Source organism: Talpa europaea (assembly GCF_964194135.1).
Source record: "Talpa europaea genome assembly, chromosome: 1".
Taxonomy (NCBI): domain Eukaryota; kingdom Metazoa; phylum Chordata; class Mammalia; order Eulipotyphla; family Talpidae; genus Talpa; species Talpa europaea.
Window position 1 is genome coordinate 11,706,075 of NC_140073.1, and position 23,677 is coordinate 11,729,751.

Below are 23,677 nucleotides of genomic sequence, written 5' to 3' on the forward strand. Positions count from 1 at the left end.
AATAAACTCTGTCATTGTGTGTATGTGTGTGTGAGAGAGAGAGAGAGAGAGAAAGAGAGAGAGATGCGTAGGAAGTGTGTAGGAAGTCACAAGTATACAAGGGTTACACTCATCTTTCAGAATTTCACATGACATTATACTTTATTACATATAATCACACTAATGTCAATTTTAGTATGTCTATCCTACACTTCCATGATTTGAGTTCATTCAATACTAACTGTATTTTTTTATATTCTTGAAGTCCCAAGCTATGGTTTTTTCCAGATATTATTGTAGATAGAAATCAGGTGGAGGTGAGCCACCAGCAACTACTCTGATCCATATTCTCAGGTGAGGAGTTGAAGGGCCAGGTGAGTAATGTTGCAGCAAGCGGATTCTGCTCATCAAAGACTCTTGGTACCCCAGGTGGATGAAGACGCCATCTCCAACACAGGTGAGGGAGACAGTGGTGGTGCTGCCATGCTCTGCAATTCAGTGTAAAATGTTGAGAAATTGAGTGACAGAATCATCTGTCTGATCAATGACACAGGATTCTGACAGATGAGACAGCATTCCAAGCGTTAAAATCATTTTTATTCTGTAATGTTTTATGCTCTCTTGCTCTCATTGTGATGTGAATTCTTCCTGAGAAATTACATGAGGCTATTTCTTTTTTAACTGTATCTTGTGTCCTCCCATCCACAACCACTCATTTTTTCAATAGAGTCCTCATAGCATTTTTCACCTCTGCATTTCTCAGGGTATAAATCAGGGGGTTGAACATGGGTGTCAAAATACAATAAAACACAGCCACTATTTTGTCCATGTTCAAAGTTGACGATGGCCGCATGTAAATAAATACACAGGGCACAAAGAACAAGGAAACCACAGTGAAGTGGGCCCCACAGGTGGAGAGGGCTTTGCGTCTCCCCTCTGCACTGTGGGACCTCAAGGAGCGCAGGATGATGATATAGGAGGCAGCCAGCATCAGGAAGCTCAACAGACAGATCACACCACTGTTGGCCACCACCAGCAGACCGATGGTAAAGGTGTCGGTGCAGGCGAGTTCCAGCAAGGGGTACAAATCACAGACGAAGTGGTTGATCACATTGGGCCCACAGAAGGGCAACTGAAGGACCAGGAAAAGCTGAACAATTGAATGTAGGAAGCCCCCCAGCCAAGACACCCCAACCAGCAAGCCACAGAGTTGCCTGGTCATGATGGTGGTATAGTGCAGGGGTTTGCAGATGGCCACGTAGCGGTCGTAGGCCATGACCGTGAGCAGGATGATCTCAGTTCCTCCCAATAAATGGGCAACAAAGAATTGAGTCAAGCAGTTCTCAAAGGAGATGGCTCTCCCCTCATACAAGGAGTCAGCAATGAGTTTGGGGGTCATGCATGAGGAATAGCAAGTATCAATGAAGGACAAATATGAGAGGAAAAAGTACATTGGGGAGCTCAAGGTGGGGCTTAAGATAATGGTGATCATGATAAGCAAGTTGCCCCCAATAGAGACCAGGTAGACGATCAAAAAGATCACAAATAAAACTCTCTGCACCTCAGGGGTTTGTGAGAGTCCCAGCATGAAAAATTCCGTGATGTTTCGTGGACTTTCCATGAATCCTGAGCTGCAACAAGAGCTTGGGTGGTAAGAGATTTACCAAGAAAAATCGGTTACTCCCTCTTGCAAGAATTTAAAAAAAAAAAAAACTGGGGGGAATCGGCACTTATAGAACAGAACCCAAATAATGAATCCCAAAGCAAAAAAATCCTAATAATGCAAATGATTTTCTGCATTTCTAAGTAATGATGTTGACAAAGTACAAAGTTAAATAATACACAAAAGCAACTCCCAAAATATCACATCATTTACACTTCAATCAGAATGAAAACTTTTTTTCAGATTGAAGTCATTTGTAATTAAAATTGTAATCATACATATAATCAATTTTAGTTCATTAGCAATAGCCAGTTAGGGGATAATGATAACCTACATACTTTCAGGTTCTTTTTAGAGCCACACTTCCAACTCCCACCTGCACTTCTCAAAGTATGCACATGTGCATCCCGTGAAAAACTGGATTCCTCTGCTCCCCTTCTCAGCTCGCTCTTCCTCCATCACTTGGTGTACTGCACACCATAACAAGTATTCATCCTTCATGTCCCTCTTTACTAGACATTTCATAATTCCAAGATGAGTTACCCCGCGTTATCAGATCTTATTCCTTAACATTCATTCATGCTTCTGCTTATTTATATATTCCAAAATCATTTTGAACCACCAATTGTTTCTCAGCCATGGATTTCAGCATTGGGTTGCTCCAAAAGCATTATATGTGATCTCTCTTACCTCACAACTCATCCTGCTCAATCATCCACACTGCAATATGATACTTATCAAATTCAATCATGTCAATACCCAGTTAAAAATCCTCCAAAGGCTCCTCTTGACCCTCAAGATCAGATCTGAGTATTTTAGTCTCATTACAAGTCTCTGGACCTAGCTGACCGATCCATGCTATCCCTTCAAGTCCCATCCCTGTCCCCTATCTTGTGCCTTGGCCATATTAAATTACATTAAACTTTCAGGTTAAAGCATTCTCACTCACACCTCATTGTATCCCTCCCACCCCGAGCCTTACACACCTTTTGCCCACCCTACAGATTTTTCTTACACATCTTTCAAAATGAGGCTCTGAGACCATCTCCAAAAGGAAGAGAATCCCTTCCCCATCCTATACTTTATTATAAGGACTCCCACTGTATTCCTGCAGCAGCCAGGTCATCTCCATTCTCACTCTTTGCATAACATGTTGCACTTGTCTCCTTCCACCCAACCGACCTGCACTTGAGTATCCTGATAGCAGGAATTCTTGTGCGTTCAATACTCATATCACCAGACCCAGAGCTGTACTCCATGAGTATTTGTTGAATGAATAAAAAAAGCTAAAACTGAAAAATATAGGAAAGTTACAATACCTGGATCTAAGGAGGTTGACAGCTTCGTCAGAGAGTTTTTATTACGTTCTAACATGGCAGAATGGTAGAACCAATAGGAGTCTTAACAGGTCACCTGGTCATTCCTTCTGCATCATCTATTCTTTCCTCCCCTGCTTTGAATAATTATTGTATTCGTGCCTAGATAGGATTAAATAAAGTTCCCGAAGGGCAAAAACAATGCAGTGAGAAACTGTTAAGAGGAAATGTCCCAGTATAAGGAGAGTGGGAAGAGAGACATTACTCACAAATAGGAGCTTCTGGAGAGAAGGAGTTAGAGAACACATAGATACTCACTGACTTTTTAATAGAACCTGAGAATAGACATGTACTCGTGTTGAATCCATTTCAGACTCTGTGCTAAACTCTTTACATGCTTTATCTCATTCAATTGCCACAAACATCATAAAAAGATGGTGGCATCATTACATAAAGACACGTCCACAGCAGATAACTAGCGTGCTAATGCTTACTCCCCAAGCCCAGACATGGCCCAGCCTGGGTCAGGTTGAAGCATTTGAAGATATATCCGGGCTTTGAAAGAAATGTTCCCAAAGTACTAAGTGGTCAGTTGTGGTTGATTGGAACTAACAATGAAAAAGATTCCAGCAAAAAGGATAAAGAGGATATTTAGGGACCAAAATATCATTAAATCTGAACATTTACAGCTGAGACCCAGGACCCAGAAATGGACTGATTACACTGAGGGGTTTAACAAACCCCAAAGAGCATCTGACCTCTTTTAAAGAACCAAGGTGGAGAAGCGCAGGTTCCTACCATCAGATCCCCCTCATGCTTTATTGCTGAAAGGACTCTGCCATTCTAAGAGATGTGAGCCAATGAATATTTTTATTTCAAGTAGGAAGACTACTGTATTAACCCAGCAGTTGAGTGTACTCTAATTTTACTGATAGTCCCTTTCTGATGTGCTTTCCCACTACCTCCATGGATTAACAAATAACACTTTATAGAATAAAATCAAATTAGATTAAAAATATTAATAGAATTAAGACCTAGATCCTCTGGTCATTCAGTCGGTCAACAGGTAATACATCAGGTATTGGTTTGTACATGGTATTCAGCCTGTGACAGAAAATTTGCCCTAGGATTGTATGAGCATGTTGAGTCCCACCCCAACCTGGAAGCAAAGAGTAGGAAACCTCCTTAAATCTACTCAAAAAAGCTAAACAAGTTCCCTTGGCACCATGCACTCCAGTCTCACTCCACTGACATACTCGGCTCTTGTCCCTGACACTTCATCACCTTAGGCTTCCCGACCCAGCTCCCTACTCCATAACTTTCTCCAGCCCTCCTAAGTTTGGAGTTTCATTATTTCAACTTCCACAATGCCCTTCTCCACATCTGAGTTCCAAGCTAAGACATCTAAATGGTTGTTCATAAATTCCAACACACTGAGCAATGCTGGTGCTTCCAGCTCCCAGCCATTGTGATTATCATGTACAAAAAAATAAAATCCAAGAATCAGAAGAATTTTTTCCAGATAGCTACAGAATCTTAGAACATGCTGTGCAATTGCCATCTAAATCCACTGATCCTCACAAAATATTAGATGGCTGAAAATACACTTTAGATGAAAAAGAAGCTGAGTCTTTTTAGGAATGAGCATTATCTGTCTCCTTGCATTTTTATGAAATAAAAGGCGCTAGCAGAGGATAGGTAGAAAAAGCATGCAAAAGAAGTTTATTGAATTCCAAAGTTGGTCAGGAACTCCCTTTACTGGACTGGGATTTTTCAATGTCTGGGTCTGATGGCAGGTTCTTAACATGACAAATCCTGAGATCCTAAAATAACCATCAAACCATGGGGGTCTAGCTCCTCCATCCAACCAGTTTGAGCCTCATTTTCTTGATTTTTAAAATAGGACAGCCATACTTAGTCTACCTACTGGTGTCAATTGTTGAGAAGAGCAGGAGAAAATAGTGAACAGGCTATAGAGACTACAAAGCTCTAGAGGATGTGGGTGCAAGTTGTTAAATGCTATCATTTTATCTTTTTTTCTCAATTCAAATCCTAGTACCAAAAATGAGATGTCTTTATGAAAACTTTGATCAAAACTCAAAAGGAAAGAATGAGCTTAGGATCATTACAAAGAACAGCATGAATTATTCCACTGTCTTCTTACATAGGAAATAACAAATTTTGAATTGAGCAGAAGAGAGAGAACAAGAAGTAAACTTACTTGCAAAGTTGAAATATTTTGAATAATGTATAGTTTATGCTCTTGCTTTAATATTTTCTCTAGGAAAAAAATCAGGAGTGCTGAAATTTTCTGAAATACCAGATGAAATTCTGGATTGTCTCTAAGGGTAGGTCCTGGCAAGCCACAGATACAGCCACCTTAGCAGCGGACTCTCCTAAAGCCAGTCCTGACTCCCTGCTGGTTCTCAGGAGTCAGAGTGGGGAGAGGGTAATGCAGGGAGAATCTGTTCCACCTGCAGGGGGATCCCAGCTTGAAAGATCTGATGTCACACCTCGCAGATGAAATCATGAAATGTAGGACCCAGCCAGCTTGAGGACACTTTAATCCCATTGTCTGGCTTGCCCTGAAAACTGGGACACATTCAGGGTGTCTTTTTCCTAAATGCTGGAGCAAGAAAGCCCCCACCTCGTGAAAGGGGCCAGCTCCCTCCTTCCTTACAGCTGTAAGAAGCTGGCACTGGACCAGGAATTTAAACATCATAGTCCTGAGAGACCCTGTCTCAGAGGTTACCCAGTCTACTGAGTGTGGCCCAGGGCCAGGATATGGAAATATAGAGAAGTGGAAAAAGTTTATCACAAGTGCTGAAGCTGTGACCTTCCAGGATCACACTTTATGTGACTATCCCAATAAAACAGCTTGACACACTATCTTGAATGCCTACAAGAAATCACTTCTCTCCAGACTTCTGCTCCAGGTTTTCCTTTTGGGCAAATTATTTAACCTTCAGTTTTCTGTACCTCAGTTTCCTCATCTGTAAAATGGGCCTAAAAGCAGTGCCTCCCTAAAAGCATGCCCAATGCATGATTATAATCAATAATACTGTGTTAAACACTTGAAGGTTACAAAAGCAGGTCTTAAATGTTATATCAGTTCACACACAACAAAATAAATTGATTAATTATGTGAAGTGATGGTGAGAACTAACCCTATGATAGTAATCATTTCACTATATATATATATATATATATATATATATATATATATATATATATATATATATATATATATAATCAGCACACTGGGGCCTCCCCTGGTGGCGCAGGTGGTTGAGTGCCTCGCTGTGAAGCTGTCTGCAGCCTCTGCAGCACCAGTTCAATCCTGGCTGGCCAGCAAGGGTCCCACATGACCTCTCCTGTCACGCCCGCTGCTCCCCTCAGCAGTATATTTCATCAGTCTGCCTGTTTTGTTCCCCACTCTGTCTCTGGTGAATCCTCTCACCCTCCTGCACATCTGGCCTGTACCCCAGTTCTTGTATAATTAAATAAATCTTTAAAAAAATAAATCAGCACATTGTATACTTTAAATTTACAGGTGTTACATGTCAATAATATCCTAATGAAGCTGGAAAAATATAGGGTCTACCTCACTTGCTCATTATGAGAATAAAAGGAGGTCATTTATATGAAATGCTTTGAATAGTTTCTGGCATGTAGTAATTGCTATGTATTTGCTCTCACTCCTGTTAGTAATACCACCATCATCATCATCAAGGTCACTATTCCCTAGTCATGTGTATCTGGCCCCCTTGTCACCATGTATGTGCCACTGGAGCACCTCACCTCCTTCCTTTCAGAACATGGACAATTGACTGAACTAGATGACCTGAAGATATCATAAAGAAAGTGTAGTCATTGAAAGGAAATTCTAAATTTTAATATGAGACATCAGTGTTTCCAGCAGCCACCAGCCACACCGCCTGCCAGGGGGTCTCTAGATCAGCTTGCCTCCATCTCTGGGGGTTCTGCTTCCTCTCAGGCCCCCTCCCACCTACTGGACCTTTTCTTCACCCATTGAGAGCTCCAATCATCTGTCTACATCCCCTTGGAGAAGGGAAAAATCTTTGAGAATCTTTTCAGCTCTTCCACTCATAAGAATCACCTTTTTCATTTCATTACTTTAAATTTTATTATGTATTACTTAGAGCAATTCAGTTCTTTATCTCAACTTCTCCTCCCCAGAGACTCAGGACCTTGACTTTATAAAACTCCAATGGTTAAGTAAATGTTTACACCAAAAATAGGTCATCAGTCATACTCATCCCAAAGATGAATTCTGTCATCATCCTTAGGTTGGTGACTCAGGTGTCATTTTTTTGAAGAGTGAATTCAAAAAATTGAAACTTCCCCTTCGCCTACCCTAATGATTTTCCTCAGAGCACCTAGTCATCCTTCTCCCTCTGTGACTTGTTCAGTACCCCCACTTTCAAATGATGCCTCTAAGGTAGTTCCTAAAACTTAGCTATTGGTGCGCAATATCACCTGCTTCATGCATCGTTCTATTACCTCCTCCCACTGGTCATTTATTAACCAGAGGAATATAGAGAAATGTAAAAGTACAACTCTAGGCAACCTGTTACTTTTTTCTTGGAAATAAGTAATTTCTTGGAAATCATGGAATATAAAATCTGGTAAGTACATTTAAAAGTTCATATAGATCAAACCTCCATTTTAGAGAAAAGAGAGTAACACCTCAGAGAAGCTAATGAAAGGGTGGGAAGTGGTGGGAATTAAGACCTAGGTTGCTGTTGGAGCATCTACAGCTTTGTCAAGGTCACTTCACCTTTCTAGCCTTTTGTCCAACAAGCGGGACCAACAGCTTGGACTGGACAGTGTGCACAGTGGGCTTTGGAATTAAGAAGGCTCAGACAGAAGGAAAGAAAAAACTTGTCTCCTTCCCCATAACATGTTCAATCGAGCAGATATAACTAATTTGGGGAATATAATTAAGGATCAAGAACTTTTCTCAATAAATCCAATGACATACAATGCAGGGGTGGCCTGGAATGGAAGACTGTTAATAGCAAGCATTATGCTCAGGTTGCTGGGCAGCAAAGGGAATGCTAATTAAAATCACAATGAGATACCACTTGATATTCACAACGATGGCTAGAGTGGGGATTAGGGAGAGAAGAAAAGTAGTGTTTACTAGCATTTGGAGATATTGTACATCACTGGTGAGAATGTGAAATGGCACAGTCACTTTGGAAACACACTGGTGTTCTTCACAAAGCTAAACACAGATTTACCATATGACCCAACAATTATTCTCTTACACATATATCCAAAAGAATTCAAAACAGGTATTTAAACAGGTACACAAATGTTCATAGAGCAGTAGTCACAACAGCCAAAGGTTTAGGGCACCCAAATGTCCATAAACTGGTGATTGAATAAACAGAATGCAGTATATCTACATAATAGAATATTACACATCCATAAAAAAGGAATGAGATCATGATATGTGCCTCATTGTGAATGAATCTTGAATAAATTATGCTAAATGGAAGCAGAAAGACATAAGAGGTCACTTACTACAGAATTTCTCTTATATAAAATATTGAGAATAAAGTCAGAGTCAGAAAGCTGATTAGTGGCTACCAAGAAAGAGGAAACTGGACAGTGATTACCTAATGGATATGGAGTTTCCTTTTAGGGTTATGAAATTATTTTGAAACTAAATACAGGTAGCAGCTGCACAACAATGTGAATGTACTAAAAATTACTCTGTATCAATACTTTTGACATGCCTAATATATATTTTTAATTTTCCCATCAGAGACTGTTAGAAATTCAGGGTAAAGCAGAAGCTATTATCCTAGAGATAAGGTATTTTATATATTTTAATTGTATCCTTTTTCTTGAGGTAGCATTGGTTTATAACACTGTATATGACTTAGGGATACAAGTTCACACCTCTTCATATATGTGTCACCACACTACAGCCACTACCCAAGTAACCATAATACTCCAATATAATGCACTAAAACAGATGCAGCTAAGAATGCAGCTCACTAAAATACACCAAAATTTAGCAAAGAAATGAGTTCATCATTAACTTTTTCACCATGTGGAGCTCCCCCTCTCCTGTCTGACCCTCTCAAATGCACATGGAAGTTCTGACATAGAGATTAACTAAGGGCTCCAACATCAATCAATAAATTAAACAAGGCTTTCCAGGAGCTTTAAAGGAAACAAGGTTATCTGGAAATCTCCCTCAATGCAGAAAAAGCAGGCTCTGAGTGGGACACTCTCTTTAGGCAATGCTGGTCTTCAAGTGTAAGAGAAGATCTCCAAAGATTCCGCCTCCCACCACTAAAATTAAAGTATCATCATATTTCATGAATTCAAACTCCTTAATTAAATGGGTTATAAATGTATACCTATAATCTCTTATTGAAAGTATCTCAAAAAGTAAAAAAAAAAAATCTAAATTATCCCATACCTACTTAAAAAATTGAATCAGTAGTCAAAGTATTCCCAGAATTTCTTTTCTGTTGTGCTAGTTGTGATATCTCAGTGTCGTTTTATACTTAATTTTTCATTACTAATGAGTTTACAAAATTCAAAAAAAGTGTTGGTTTGCGCTTTTTATTTTTATAGGAAAGTAATAACACTCAACTTCTATAAGTACTAATAAATCAAGAATAGAAGGAACTTTAGTAACCTGAGAAAAAATATCTACCCAAAACCTACATCAAATATCATTCTTACTGAGGAAAATTAGAAACATTCCCTACAAAATCAAGAACAAAACAAGAATTCCATTATCACTGTTTATATTTGACACTGTGCTAGAATTCCCACCCAGAGATGTTTTTAAAAAGGGAGAGGAAAATACAAAGCTAATAGTATTCACCAATATGTCTAGAAAACCCAAAGTGTTTACCCCCAAAAAATAAAAAAATTAGCAATGAAATTTTGTAATATAGATGGCCATATGATCAATTATAAAAAGTATTATATTTCTATATATACAATTTAGAAGAGACATATTTTAATGATGTTATAAAGGCAACAAAAGTAAATGTAATAAAGAAGCTGGTGCAGAAAAATATTTCAACTTGATTTAAAACACTAAAGAACACCAAAATAAGAGGAAAGCATGGCTGAAAATATTATGGTCTGTCCATATCCCTGTCTCTATTTCTTCCTAACCCTTTTTTGTTTGTTTACTGGTGATCTTTATGGGCTTCCATTCATTTTAGCTAGGACAAGTTGCCTTTGATTTATGGGGGTCCATTTTCCCTATATTAATGAAGAGATAATGCCTGGGAATTTATACCCACCCAACCCCAGAAAAGATATTAGCTGACATCTAAACTTCATTCTTTGCTTAGAATCAAAACTACCATCATAACTCAGAGCCCAGAGTTCTGCGCACAATCAGTCAGAAGGGACCCTCTGCTGGAATGTGCTTGAAACTGCATCCTCACTTGGGGTTCTCTGTCCCTGCCCAATGTCCCCTTATGCCCTTCTCATTTCTCCCTAAGAACACGTCAACAAGTCACTCATTAGCCACAGAAACCCTGCCTTTAAATTGTCAAAAGATCTCATTTTCCAGTAATACCTAACCACATCAAATTTCTCCCTTGTTCATGAAAATAATGACTCAGCCCCATAAAATGTGAGTTCCTTCCAAATTGATCTATAGATGCAATAAAATTTCAAGTGAAAATCCCATGACTTATTCTGTAGAATTTCAAAAATTAGCTTTAGTACTGTCTAAAAGAAGAAAGAACTGGGACAGATATTAATATTACTAACAACATTGTATGTGATTCAGAGGCAAAGATCACACCTCCTCAGATTACATGTCACTAGAGCACACCCACCCCCAAGACAAACATGGTCAGATAGTCCTTAAAAAAGAACAAATTAGAAAAACTTGCACTATCAGATATAAGACAACATCAACCTACAATAATTAAATGGTAATTTACTGTAGTATTGGCCCAGAAACAGACTAATCAGCTACAGAGATATGATATATGACAGAGTGTCTCTGTAGAGAAATGAACTATCCAATAAATGATAGAAATTTGTTTTTTCATATAAGAAAAAATAATCAATTGAGTCTTCTCTCACACAATGACCAACAATCAATTTTATGTGGAATGAAAACTTAAGTGAAAAAGCACAACTTAAAATTTTTTATTTCTTATAAGAGGCACAACAATAACAAAAAAAAATTAAAATAGCTAACTCCATTAAAAACTGAAAATTTAATGTAATAAATATGTTATTAGCTACTATCATAACTGACATATCTTACAAAGGATATTTCTAAATATACACAAAGCTCTCAAAAACTTATTTAATTCAAAAAACTCAACAGAGGTATGAACCCCTAAAACATACACAGTGTTGTCAATCAACATTACCTCAATATACATATTTTTAATCAAATAACGAAAAAAAGATAATTGACACTTCATAGAAAAAGTAGCACATATGAGAAGAAACATACAAAAATAAGCTCAACCTTATTACTAATCAGGGAATTACATACTAAGTATAGCCTCTAAGTACACCCTCTAAGTTAAAGACATTAAGAAGTCTCAAACCTACCACATATGACAAGGATGTCCATCAACAGAACCTTTTTTACATGGGTAGTGAAAGTGAATATTAGTTCAGCCACTTTCAAAAGCAAGTTGGCAATTTTTTTGTAACGGGTACTTGCATACACTTTCAAGGCATCCATCCCAGGAATACTTTTCCACATATAAAAGAAAGCTCACAATGGCACCCTTCTATATGGGGGAAATGTGGACACAACCAAAGTGTATTAACAGGAGAATAGTAAAATAAAGAATGCTATATACATAGAGAGGAATATTACACAACAGTAAAAATGGTGAGCTAGTTACATACAGCAACATGGAATGGATCTTTGAAACATTGTATTATGATAAAGCAAATCCAGAAGACAATATATGCATGATACCATTTTTATAAAATCAGAAACAAGCAAAACTAAATAAAATATAGGAAATTTAGTGTAGGACAAGTCTCATCTCATCTACAGACTTGGCCCCTCTAACGAACTTCATCTTCAGCAATCCAGAATCACACGTCGCAATCAGTTACCAGCAGTCATTAACCTGAAATAAACCTTGAATCTTCCTTTATTTTGATACTTTTGAGAAATGCAGGCTAGTGGTTTGCCTGATGTTTTTTGATGACTCAACACAGGCTAGTACTTAGGGTAAGAACACCAAAGTAATGATATTGTGAACCTCTTCAGCCTCAATGCTAATGGTGTTAACTTTGAGTAACTAAGAAAGTATCTTTCAAGTTTCTCCACTAAGTTACATTTTTCCTACTGCAATTAATAAGTATCTTGTAAGGAAAGACTTTGAGAATATACAATATCTTATCTCTCATCAAGAAAATGTTTAGGGCGTCCCTGGTAGTGCAGGGGGTTAAGAGGCAACCTATGAAGCTGACTGCAGCCACTGCAGCACGAGTTCAATCCCTGACCAGGGAGCTACCCACATGGCGCAGCAGACCTCTCCTGACTCACCCGCTGCTCCCCCTCAGCAGTGTGTTTCAATCAATCTGCCTGTTCTGTTCCCCATTCTGTCTCTGGTGAATCCTCTCACCCCCACACCTCTGGTCTGTACCCCCATTCTTGTATGCATAAATAAATCTTTTAAAAAATTTTAAAAACAGAAAACGTTTAATGACAAGGTTCCATTCTGTCAAGAGCATATTCACAAGGAAGATGAATTGTTGCCAAGTTTCCTGAAAATCGCTTTAATATTATGCATCCAAAGTTGAGGAGACAATTAAGAGTAAATAGTGAATCCAAAAGAAAAACAAAAGTTAAGACTTCTAGTGAAAAATATTTACCACAGTATTTTTTAGCAGTAAAAACGCTATACATATCTAAATGTATAACAGAAAAACACTAATGAAGCTATAATATATGAGAGGCCTCTTCCAATTTGGCACTGGAAGGGTGATGAGCAGGGGCTTCATCAGGCTCCAGAGGTTTGCCCTTTTCAATTTTCAGCCTACTACAGTAATCCTGCTGCTGTGTGTGCCTGTGCCTAGGTCTGATCCTTGGCCCCCAAGAATCCTGAGCAGAAATAAAACTGGATTGTTGCATTTATTTTGAAAATGTACCACAATTGGAGAACCCACTGCCCCTATGCTCACACATATCCAGTCCTGATTAAACCACGCTATTATAGAACATGCACAGATCCTTTAAGAATTCAGAATGTCTATACACATTCTTCATTATAAAGGGTTATTGTGCCCATAAATTTATGCTTTTTATTTAAAAAGGGGAATGTCAATGAATGTTTATAGCAATTTTATTCATAATAGTCAAAATCTGAAATCAATCCATAAGTCTATCAACAAGACAACACATTTTTTTTTAGTTGTGGTATATTTAGGCAATGTGAGATGTAACTCACAAAATAAAAGAACTATTGATATTTTAATCCACAAGCCAATAAATATCAAAACATTGTTGAGTGAGAGACACAAAGAAGACATGGTTTATGATTGCATTTTTATGACCTTATGAATAAGTTGAATTAATCCATGATAATGATGATAAAAACTCAATCACTGGTTGTCTGTGAGGTGTGGAGACTGCCCGGATGAGGATACGAGAAATTTCTGAGGTGACAGAAAAATTCAACATCTTGTTGGGATAGTGGTTACACAGATATATAAATTTGTCAAAACTCACAGGATTGCACAATAAAGATAAAGATCTGTGCATTTCACTAAATATAGATTTTTACCTTGACTGAAAGTTAAAAGTAGGCTGGAGGGAGGTACTCTAATGGAAGGAGTATCTGTTCCTGCTGTCAGGACACCTGAGTTACTGACCATGCTGTGCACCTGCTACATTCACAAGCAGAGACGGCTAGTGCTCCTCGCTGCCCTGTTTTCTCCTTCTCCCTACTATACTACAAGAGTCACTGAATTTTCATCTGGGAACATAGCCATCTGGAAAAAAAAACTACATTACCCAGCCTCCCTTGCAACTGCAAGAGGGGACATATGCACTTACTTTGTCCTTCCACAAAGGTAGGGACGCTGCCGTTTTGACTGAACTCCAGAAGCCCCTTGGCCCATAAAGTGACCTTAGGAATGGAAACCATAAAGGATGGAGAAACAGAGACTATTTCTATCCTGAACTATCTCTTTTTTGATTTCTCAATTGTTCTAGATTCTGTTCTTTACAGATAAAAAATCTAAATGATGTATCAATCTCCAAAACAGTAGAGTTGTAGTATTAATTCATTATTTATTGGCATCACTAGGTAGCTATGAGACTCCAGTGAAATAATGTATGTCAAGGGCTGTGAAATATACTCAAGGAGTTATGTGCATAGGAGGGATAGCAATTTCTCTACTGATAAATTCAAAAAGTGTTTTGGGGCATTTCTCTGAAGCTAGGAAAGTTAAGTTTTTCATTGCAAGATAATATTAACATAACTAGTACATTTTAACCAAAACGTCACAAGAATTTTTACAAGGAAGTTCTTCTCTGGGCCCCAATTATTACACATTCAAATATTCCCAAGTGATAAAAAACAATATTAACAACACCTTGTATCTTTTATCACCTGGCAGTTACGGTGTGCCAACCTCAGTCACCCATCACGGTAGGTGTGAAAATACACTCTATTCATCACAGTTGACCAAAATCAAAATTCATAGATGTTTAACCTGTTCTTCCTATGTTTTTTCATGTTTTAATTTTTACTCCACCCCTGAATACAATTCTTAACCCCACAACTTCCTCAAGGTGATTTTCATCTCTTTTTTCATTTTTTTTAAGACTTGTTTTATTTATACAAGAGCTGGGGTACAGGCCAGAGGCACGGGAGGATAAGAGGATTCACCAGAGACAGAGTGGGGAACAGAGCAGGAAGACTGAAATACACTGCTGAGGGAAGCAGTGGGTGAGACAGGAGAGGTCTGCTATGCCATGCCAGTATCTCCCTGGCTGGCCAGGAATCAAATCCGTGCTGCAGACACTGCAGACGCTGCAGACACTGCGGACAGCTTGACAGTGCTGCACTCAACCTGCTGCACCACCAGGAAGGCCCATCATCTCTTTGTTTCTGACTGTGTAGATGATGGGGTTCAGCAAGAGGGTGATGACCGTATAGAACATGGCCACCAGTTTGTCCTCAGTGAAAGTGGATGATGGCCACAGGTACAAGAAGATAGCAGGTCCAAAGAACAAGAAGACTACTGTGATGTTAGAGGCGCAGGTGGAGAGGGCTTTGCACTGCACTTCTGCAGAATAGTTCCTCAAATGGACCAGAATATGATGTAAGAGATCATCACGATGATGGAGCACAGAGCAATTAAGCCATTATTGGCCAACACACTCACCCCTTCCACAAAGGCTTCACTGCAGGCAACCTTGAATAATGGCAGAAGATCACAGAAGTAGCGATCAACCACACTGGGGCCACAGAGGGCAGATGGGTGGTGATGATAACCTGAATTACAGGGTGAAGAAAGCCCCCAAACCAGGAGCCAGCCACCAGTACATGACACAGTTGATGACTCATTATGTCTGTATAATGAAGAGGCTTGCAGATGGCCACATAGCAGTCATAGGCCATCACCACAAGCAGAAGGATCTCAGCAACGCCAAAGAAGTAGAAGCCCTCCAGGGAGTCAGACAGCCCTCCAGGGAGATGGCTTTAATATTGGCAGGTAAGTCAGTGACGAATTTAGGGACAACAGTGGAACAGTAACTGATTTCTACCACTGATAGGTAGCTAAGGAAGAAGTACATGGGAGAATTCAGACCTTTACTGTTGGTGACCATCAGCATGATGAGGCCATTGTCCACCATTATGGCCAGGTCCAGAGAAGAAACAGCACAAAGCACACTCTCTGCACCTGTGGGTCCTGGAAAAGGCCAGTCAAAATTAACTCAGTCACATTACTTGTCCTGGCCATGGATGTTGTTTGGAGATGGTGGATCTCAGAGAGAGCCCTGTGACAAAACAATCAATCCTAATACCAATCACTCATGGTTATTTAGCACCAGCCTGCTGACAGAACTCTTCACACACATCATATCTGACTGGTTCATTTCTGGTTTTGTGTGTTTGTTAGTATTGCAAGTAGAGCACACTCTACACAAGACACTATTCAAGCTTCCTCACAAAATCTCAATGATCCCTACATGAAAGTGAGAAAACTGAGACCCCAAGAGACTGTGGATTAATGAAGCCTCCAAGTAAGAAGTGGGAAATAGTCTGGTATCCAGAAGGAAGCCAAAGCATGCGGATGCCTAGATACACAACAATCTGGGGCCTCTTATTCACATTCAATCAACGTGAGAAATCGTTCTGGGTACGGCATGGTCAGGCTTAGGGCAAGGAGTTGAACATCAAGCTTCTCTTCAGGTTCACAAAAAATCTCCTCCTCTGTTGCAAAAGCTCGTCTCTAAAAGGGATGTCCTGGGCTGAGGAGTGGTACCCTGGACACAAAGGCCCTCCTCACCACAGCACCCTTCACTGGGCTCCTTCCTCCACATCAAAGACCCCCAGTGGACTAAGCCACTTCATTTCAGATAATGCACCATGTGAAACTAAATAAACATTCCAGCTGAAAGGAAATATATAGATGTTAATATAATCTCTTTAGTTTACTGATATAAACTGTAGTTTACGCAAGTAAGGTCCAGCGAATCTAATTGGCTTCTCAAAGTCACAGTTAGTAACTGGCCAACTTGCCAAGGTGCTGTTGCCATGATTCTGAGATTCTTCTCCATTGACTTTGATTTTGTGCTTGTCACTGCTAATTAACAGTGTCATATTATTTCCACATTCCCTGGGTCCTTTTATCATTTAGAAATTGAACAGCATGAGGTAAACGGTAAATTACAAATGGGAAGGATTCAGGAAATCAGTCCTGGCCAATCTTTATATCAACTCACTAGAAATAGAAAAATAGCTACAGGAAACAGCCAACTGGAAACTTTAGATCCTGTTTTTCAGCTGAGAAAAATCACTCACTTGTTTGAAGACCAAGGACTGTGTGCAATATCAAGATGCTCAAACAATTTTAAATGAATTAAGCTGCACGCTATGAGCAAGGAACCAAATTCCCAGTGGAATTCCTTGTTGGTAATGGAAAAATTTGCAGGAAATGTGAATTGAGAAAAGGTTCAAAATGTTTCAGTTACTTCAGTTGAAAACTCTGAGAAGTTACAAACTTCTGGTAACTATGCTCTGAAACATGGTAGCTAAAACCATGACATTAGGAGACTTTTTTCCATAATTTTTTTAGTTACCATGGAGTATGAGGCAGAAAGGAGAAGAAATAAGAGGACTGGTTCAGGTGAAGGGGCTGCCATCTGCATGATTTTAGACAAGTCCTTTAAACTCTATGGTTTGTAGTCCCAAAATATAAAATGAAAAAATTGGAGTAGATTATCCTTCCTATCCTTTCTCTAACTTTCTATGCTTTAAGACCACCTAGACTGGTACCCAAAACACCCATAAGTGGTAATGATAATGATGACAATACTACTTCCAATTTTTTGAGTACCTACCACGAGCAAGAAACTATACTGACACTTTCACAGCCATTGCTTCTAACAGCCACAGCAACCCTGTAAAAGGCAAATGTTCTTACTGAGTATTTTTTGTCCTCAATGAAGGTCTTGGGTGGTAGTTGAGAGGCAATTGGTCCAATATAAAAAATTTCAGAGCCGACTTCTTCCACTTTTATTTTTTTCTCTTTTTTTTTAAATAATAAATTTTATTTTTATATTCCCCATACAATTGCAGCCCCCCCATTCTGACCCCAATCCCTCCCCTCCCGCCCCCGCCCCCCTAAAAGTATCTCTGGTTCATAGTTTTTTGTTGATTTTGATTTTCACTTTCTTATAGTTATTCATTTTCCTGGTCCCTTATTTAAGTTTTCTAGATTCCTGCTATGAGTGAGACCATCGGTACTTTTCTTTTTCTTTTTGGCTTATTTCGCTGAGCATGATCCCTTCCAGCGCCATCCATGTTGCTGCAAATTGCATGTGTTTATCTTTTTTGAATGCTGAGTAATATTCCATGGTATATATGTACCACATCTTCTTGATCCAGTCATCTATTTTGGGGCATTTGGGCTGTTTCCAAAGCTTAGCTATTGTAAGTAGTGCTGCTATAAACGTAGGGGTGCAGGTGCTCTTTGGAATTGATGTTTCTGTGTCCTTTGGGTAAATACCTAGGAGTGGAATTGCTGGATCATATGGAAGCTCTATGTTTAGTAGGTCCAGAAATCTCCACACAGCTCTCCACAGTGGTTGGACCAGTTTGCACTCCCACCAACAGTGCAGAAGAGTTCCTTTTTCTCCACACCCTCGCCAACATTTGTTGTTGCTAGTTTTTTTAATATGTGCCATTCTCACTGGTGTAAGATGGTATCTCATGGTAGTTTTGATTTGCATTTCCCTGATGACAAGTGATGTTGAACATTTTTTCATATGCCTGTTGGCCATTTGCATTTCCTCTTCAGAGAAGTTTCGTTTTAGCTCTTCTGCCCATTTTTTGACTGGATTATTTTCTTTGTTGTTGTTGAGTCTCATCAGCTCTTTGCAGATTTTTGTGATCAGTCCTTTATCATTAGTGTTGGGTGCAAAAATGTTCTCCCAGTTGGTGGGGTTTCTCTTTGTTTTTGTTATTGTCTCTTTTGCTGTGCAGAAGCTCTTTAATTTGATGTAGTCCCAGCTGTTTATCTTTGCCTTCACTATCACTGCTTTGGGTGATGTGTCTGTAAAGATGTCTTTGATGTGCAGATCACGTAGTGTTTCGCCTATATTTCCTTCTATATATTTTATGGTTTCAGGTCTTATGTCTAGTTCTTTAATCCATTTTGAGTTGATTTTTGTGTATGGTGTGAGGTAGTGGTCAAGCTTCATTCTTTTGCATGTAGCGACCCAGTTTTCCCAGCACCATTTATTGAACAAACTTTCTTTGCTCCAATGCATAGTCTTTGCTCCTTTGTCAAAGATTAGTTGACCATAAATCTGTGGGTTTATTTCTGGATTTTCTATTCCATTCCATTGGTCTGTATGTCTGTTCTTGTTCCAATACCATGCAGTTTTGATGATTATGGCTTTGTAGTAGAGTTTGAAGTCTGGGAGTGTGATGCCTCCATTCCCTTCTTTTTTTTTCAGGAGAGCTTTGGCTATTCGGGGTTTTTTGTGATTCCATATGAATTTCATCAATAATTGTTCTATTTCTTTGAAGAATGACATTGAAATTTTGATTGGAATAGCATTGAATCTGTATATTGCTTTTGGAAGGATGGCCATTTTAATAATGTTTATTCTTCCAATCCATGAGCAGGGGATGTCTTTCCATTTCTTTGTGTCTTCTTCTATTTCTTTTAACAGTGTTTTATAGTTTTCTTTGTATAGGTCCTTTACCTCTTTTGTTAGATTTATTCCCAAATATTTGATTTTTTTTTGTTTCAATAAAAAAAAAGGGATGGTTTTTTTTATTTCTTCTTCTTCAGATTTATTGTTTGTGTATAGGAAGGCTACTGACTTTTGCGTGTTGATTTTGTATCCTGCCACTTTACTGAACTGATTGATGAGTTGAATTAGTTTTTCTGTGGAGTTTTTGGGGTTCTCTATGTATATTATCATATCATCTGCAAATAGTGATAGTTTGACTTCTTCTTTTCCTATTTGGATTCCTTGGATGTCTTTCTCTTGTCTTATTGCTCTGGCTAGGACTTCCAGTATTATATTGAAAAGCAGTGGTGAGAGTGGACATCCTTGTCTTGTTCCAGATCTTAATGGAATTGCTTTCAGCTTTTCACCATTGAGAATGATACTGGCTGTTGGCTTGTCATAGATGGCCTTTATGATGTTGAGGTATGTTCCTTGTATCCCAAGAATTTCAAGGGCTTTTATCATGAATGGGTATTGCACTTTGTCGAAAGCTTTCTCAGCATCTATTGATATTATCATATGGTTTTTATATTTCTTTTTGTTGATGTGTTGGATAACGTTGATTGATTTTCGGATGTTAAACCATCCTTGTGTCCCTGGAATGAATCCTACTTGGTCGTGGTGAATTATCTTATGGATACATTGTTGGATTCTGATAGCTAAAATTTTATTGAGGATTTTTGCATCAGTGTTCATTAGGGAGACTGGCCTGTAGTTTTCCTTTTTTGTGTTGTCCTTGTTCGGTTTTGGTATTAGTGTAATGTTGGCTTCATAGAACGTGTTTGGTATTGTCCCTTCCTTCTCAATTTTTTGGAAGAGTTTGTGAAGGATAGGCACTAATTCGTCTCTGAATGTTTGGTAGAATTCATTTGTAAATCCATCAGGTCCTGGGCTTTTGTTTTTGGGGAGGTTTTTGATTACCATTTCAATTTCGCTAATTGTAATTGGTCTGTTTAGGTGTTCTATTTCTTCTTTATCTAGCTTTGGGTGATTGTAGAGTTGTAGGAATTTGTCCATCTCCTCTAGATTGTTAAACTTGTTTCCATATAACTGTTCATAGTAGTTACTGATTATTCTTTTGATTTCTGCTGTGTCCGTTGTGATTTCTCCTCTTTCATTGATGATCCTGTTTATTTGTGCTTTCTCCCTTTTTTCCTTTGTGAGCCTGGCTAGGGGTTTATCTATTTTATTGATTTTTTTCAAAGAACCAGCTCTTGGTTTCATTGATCTTTTGGATTGTTTTTTTAGTTTCAATTTCATTTATTTCTGCTTTGGTTTTTATTATTTCTTTCCTTCTACTGGTTTTGGGGTTTTTTTGTTGTTCTTTTTCTAGATCTTTGAGCTTCGAGATTAGGTTGTTTCTTTCTTCCTCTTTTAACAAGAAGATGTGTGCTCCTCACCAGGAAGTATTTGGAAGAATCAGCCTGAATTGATACACAAAGGGCTATGCATGGACATAAAGTGTTGTTTATTGAATAGGCATTATGAGGCCCCAGCTACATGCATGACATTTATGGATGCAAAGAAGAAAAAGGGATAAGAGACAGCCCTACCCATGAGGCTTATAGTCTAATGAGAAACACATAAAATAATTAGAATCAAAGTGATAAGCACATGATGAAAGTACATCATGATAATAATGAACAAGAGGCACAAATACAACCCAAGGAGAAGCCCTCATATGGGAGATGACTTTAATCTAGGTCTTCTATCTAGCATTTGCCATGGGAAAAAGAGTCATTCTACGCAGAAGAATTGGTATTTATTCAGATTGTTGGCAATCCATGACCATGACTAGCAGAGACCATAGAGAAGTGGGGAAGATTTCCTAGGGCCTTTCAAAAAACTATTCAGCTACATGGTCAACCAGCACCTCAGGACAAAAGGAAAACGCCCTAAGGCCCATAGCATACCATGATGCCCCATCCCTCTGCAGGAGACCACCTGCAGCACCTCACCTGGTCCTCCAGGGGAGGCTGAAAAGGACAGAGTGCGGGTGCAAAGCCAGTATGCGTAATTCTAAAGCCAACAGGGGCCAGTTGTTCAACATTCTCAAAATCGCTCACAATTTCTAAACTGTGGCAGTGAGTTAAGGCGGAGACGGACACGAAGAGGGGTGAACAGTCACATAAACAGACTCATCTCATTTCACCAAGAAACACTAATAGACATTTAAAGAAATGGACTTGGCATCGCCACTCAGAATAAAGGACAGAGTCTAGAGTAGAAATACATTTAGAATAGTGTTTCCCTTCATGTTAGGTCTTTGAAGAATTTTATGCATTATATACACTTTATATCTGGAGAAGGCTAAAAGTAATTTCCTCTGTTAAAATGCTGGACTTGATCTTTCCCTACTGCTAGCTAAAATTTGATATATTTTTCAATTTATGGATACAGGACACTGCCAGAGGTCCCAGACAGATTTGACTATCTTTGGTGCCAACATGCCTCAAGAAATGAAATTGCTCTAAGGATTTTTTTGGTATTTGCAGTCAGGTGCTCTAGGGCAGGTACAGTATGCCAAGAACCAACCACAAGAATAGAAAAAAAATCCTGGTTTCAATTCTCAAAGATACACTTGTCCATATTAGAAGATTAGACTTGTTCTCTATGATAATTCATCATTCCCTTTCCCTTTTTAATAAAATATATGTTGTTATTACTAGTGAAGTTGAACATACAGGGTAGCAGGGAGAATGGAAGGAAACAGGAAGAGAAAGAGGGAAAGATGGAAGGAGGAAGAGAGGTGGGAGGACTCAGTCATAGAAAGAAGTGATTTAACCTACAAAACCTTTGGCAAAAGGTGCTCCTTTGCATTTCACTTAATTTCAGACTTAATATTACTTAAACTCGTATTGTTAGCTGTCATGGAACTAAGGACAAATCATGGCAACTGTAACATCAAGTCCATACATTTGTTTCTGCCATTCTTGAATAGCTTGACTGTTCCACCAAAACAAAAACCCATTTTAAGAATAAAGAATAATCAGACATACATTTCTTAATCACTTTTCCATATTTTCAGTCCATTCCCAAGTTCTTTTTGCCCCACAACTTCCTCATGGCGATTTTCACCTCTTTGTTTCTGAGTGTGTAGATGATAGGGTTCATCATGGGGGTGATAACCGTATAGAACACAGCCACCAGTTTGTCCTCGGTGAAGGTGGAGGATGGCCGCAGGTACAAGAAGATGGCAGGTCCAAAGAACAAGAGGACCACTGTGATATGAGAGGCGCAGGTAGAGAGGGCTTTGCGGCGCCCTTCTGCAGAATGGTTCCTCAAATGGACCAGAATGATGATATAGGAGAACACCAAGAAGAAGAAGGCAAAGGGAGCAACCAAACTGTTCACCAAAACAATAAACCCCTCCTCTGAGGTGTCCTTGCAGGCAAGCTTGAATAAGGGATGGAGGTCACAGAAGTAGTGGTCAATCACATTGGGACCACAGAAGGGCAACTGGACAGTAATAAAAATCTGAACTATGGAGTGAATAAATCCCCCGAGCCAGGAGCCAGCCACCAGAACACGACACACAGACAGGCTCATGATGGTTGTGTAATGAAGGGGTTTGCAGATGGCCACATAGCGGTCATAGGCCATTACTGTGAGCAGGAAGATCTCAGTAACCCCTAAGAAGTGGAAGAAGAATATCTGGGTCAGACAGCCCTCGAGGGAGATGGTTTTAATCTTGGCAAGTAAGTCTGTGATGAATTTAGGGACAATGGTAGAGGAGTAACTAATCTCCACCACGGATAGATAGTTAAGAAAGAAGTACATGGGCGAATTCAGACTTTTACTGATGGTGATCGTCAGCACGATGAGGCCGTTGCCCAGCACCGTGGCCAGGTACACAGGAAGAAACAGCACAAAGCACACTCTCTGCACCTGTGGGTCCTGGAAAAGGCCGACGATTATAAACTCAGTCACATTATTTGTCCTCGCCTTAGATTCCATTCAGACGTGCTGGATGAGAGAAAATGAGAAGCCTGCAATAAACAAACACTGAGGTAACACCAATCTGCCTGATATAGAGCACATCTGACAGTGTAAATCACTTTATAATATACACTTACCACTACGTCATTCATCTAATACGACTCATTTTTAGCAAATATTAGAAATCTGGTAATAGTTTATATACCAAAAATTTAAGGTGCAGAGATACAGTTATTTACCCAGGATCATACAAAATAGTGGTGAATTCCAGGACTCAGAACCAGGATGTCTGGTTAATTT

At 39.0% G+C, this 23,677-nt stretch overlaps 2 protein-coding genes and 1 pseudogene across 3 annotated transcripts; all 3 read right to left on the reverse strand.

Annotated features, from left to right (window-relative positions):
- Nucleotides 1-691: 691 nt before the first annotated feature.
- On the reverse strand, nucleotides 692-1,826 carry LOC311171632 (olfactory receptor 4C3D; the record flags this gene model as incomplete). The annotated part of the gene is made up of 1 exon (XM_084234621.1): nucleotides 692-1,826. Exon 1 carries the CDS (start codon nucleotides 1,598-1,600, stop codon nucleotides 692-694), a length of 909 nt encoding a protein of 302 aa, XP_084090747.1. The 5' UTR covers nucleotides 1,601-1,826.
- Nucleotides 1,827-15,034: 13,208 nt separating this feature from the next.
- On the reverse strand, nucleotides 15,035-15,933 carry LOC311171564 (olfactory receptor 4B1-like; annotated as a pseudogene). Its single transcript has one exon. The product of its transcript is annotated as an olfactory receptor 4B1-like (transcript).
- Nucleotides 15,934-22,462: 6,529 nt separating this feature from the next.
- LOC311171284 (olfactory receptor 4B1-like) lies at nucleotides 22,463-23,395 on the reverse strand (the record flags this gene model as incomplete). The annotated part of the gene is made up of 1 exon (XM_084234010.1): nucleotides 22,463-23,395. One exon carries the CDS (start codon nucleotides 23,393-23,395, stop codon nucleotides 22,463-22,465), a length of 933 nt encoding a protein of 310 aa, XP_084090136.1.
- Nucleotides 23,396-23,677: the final 282 nt, after the last annotated feature.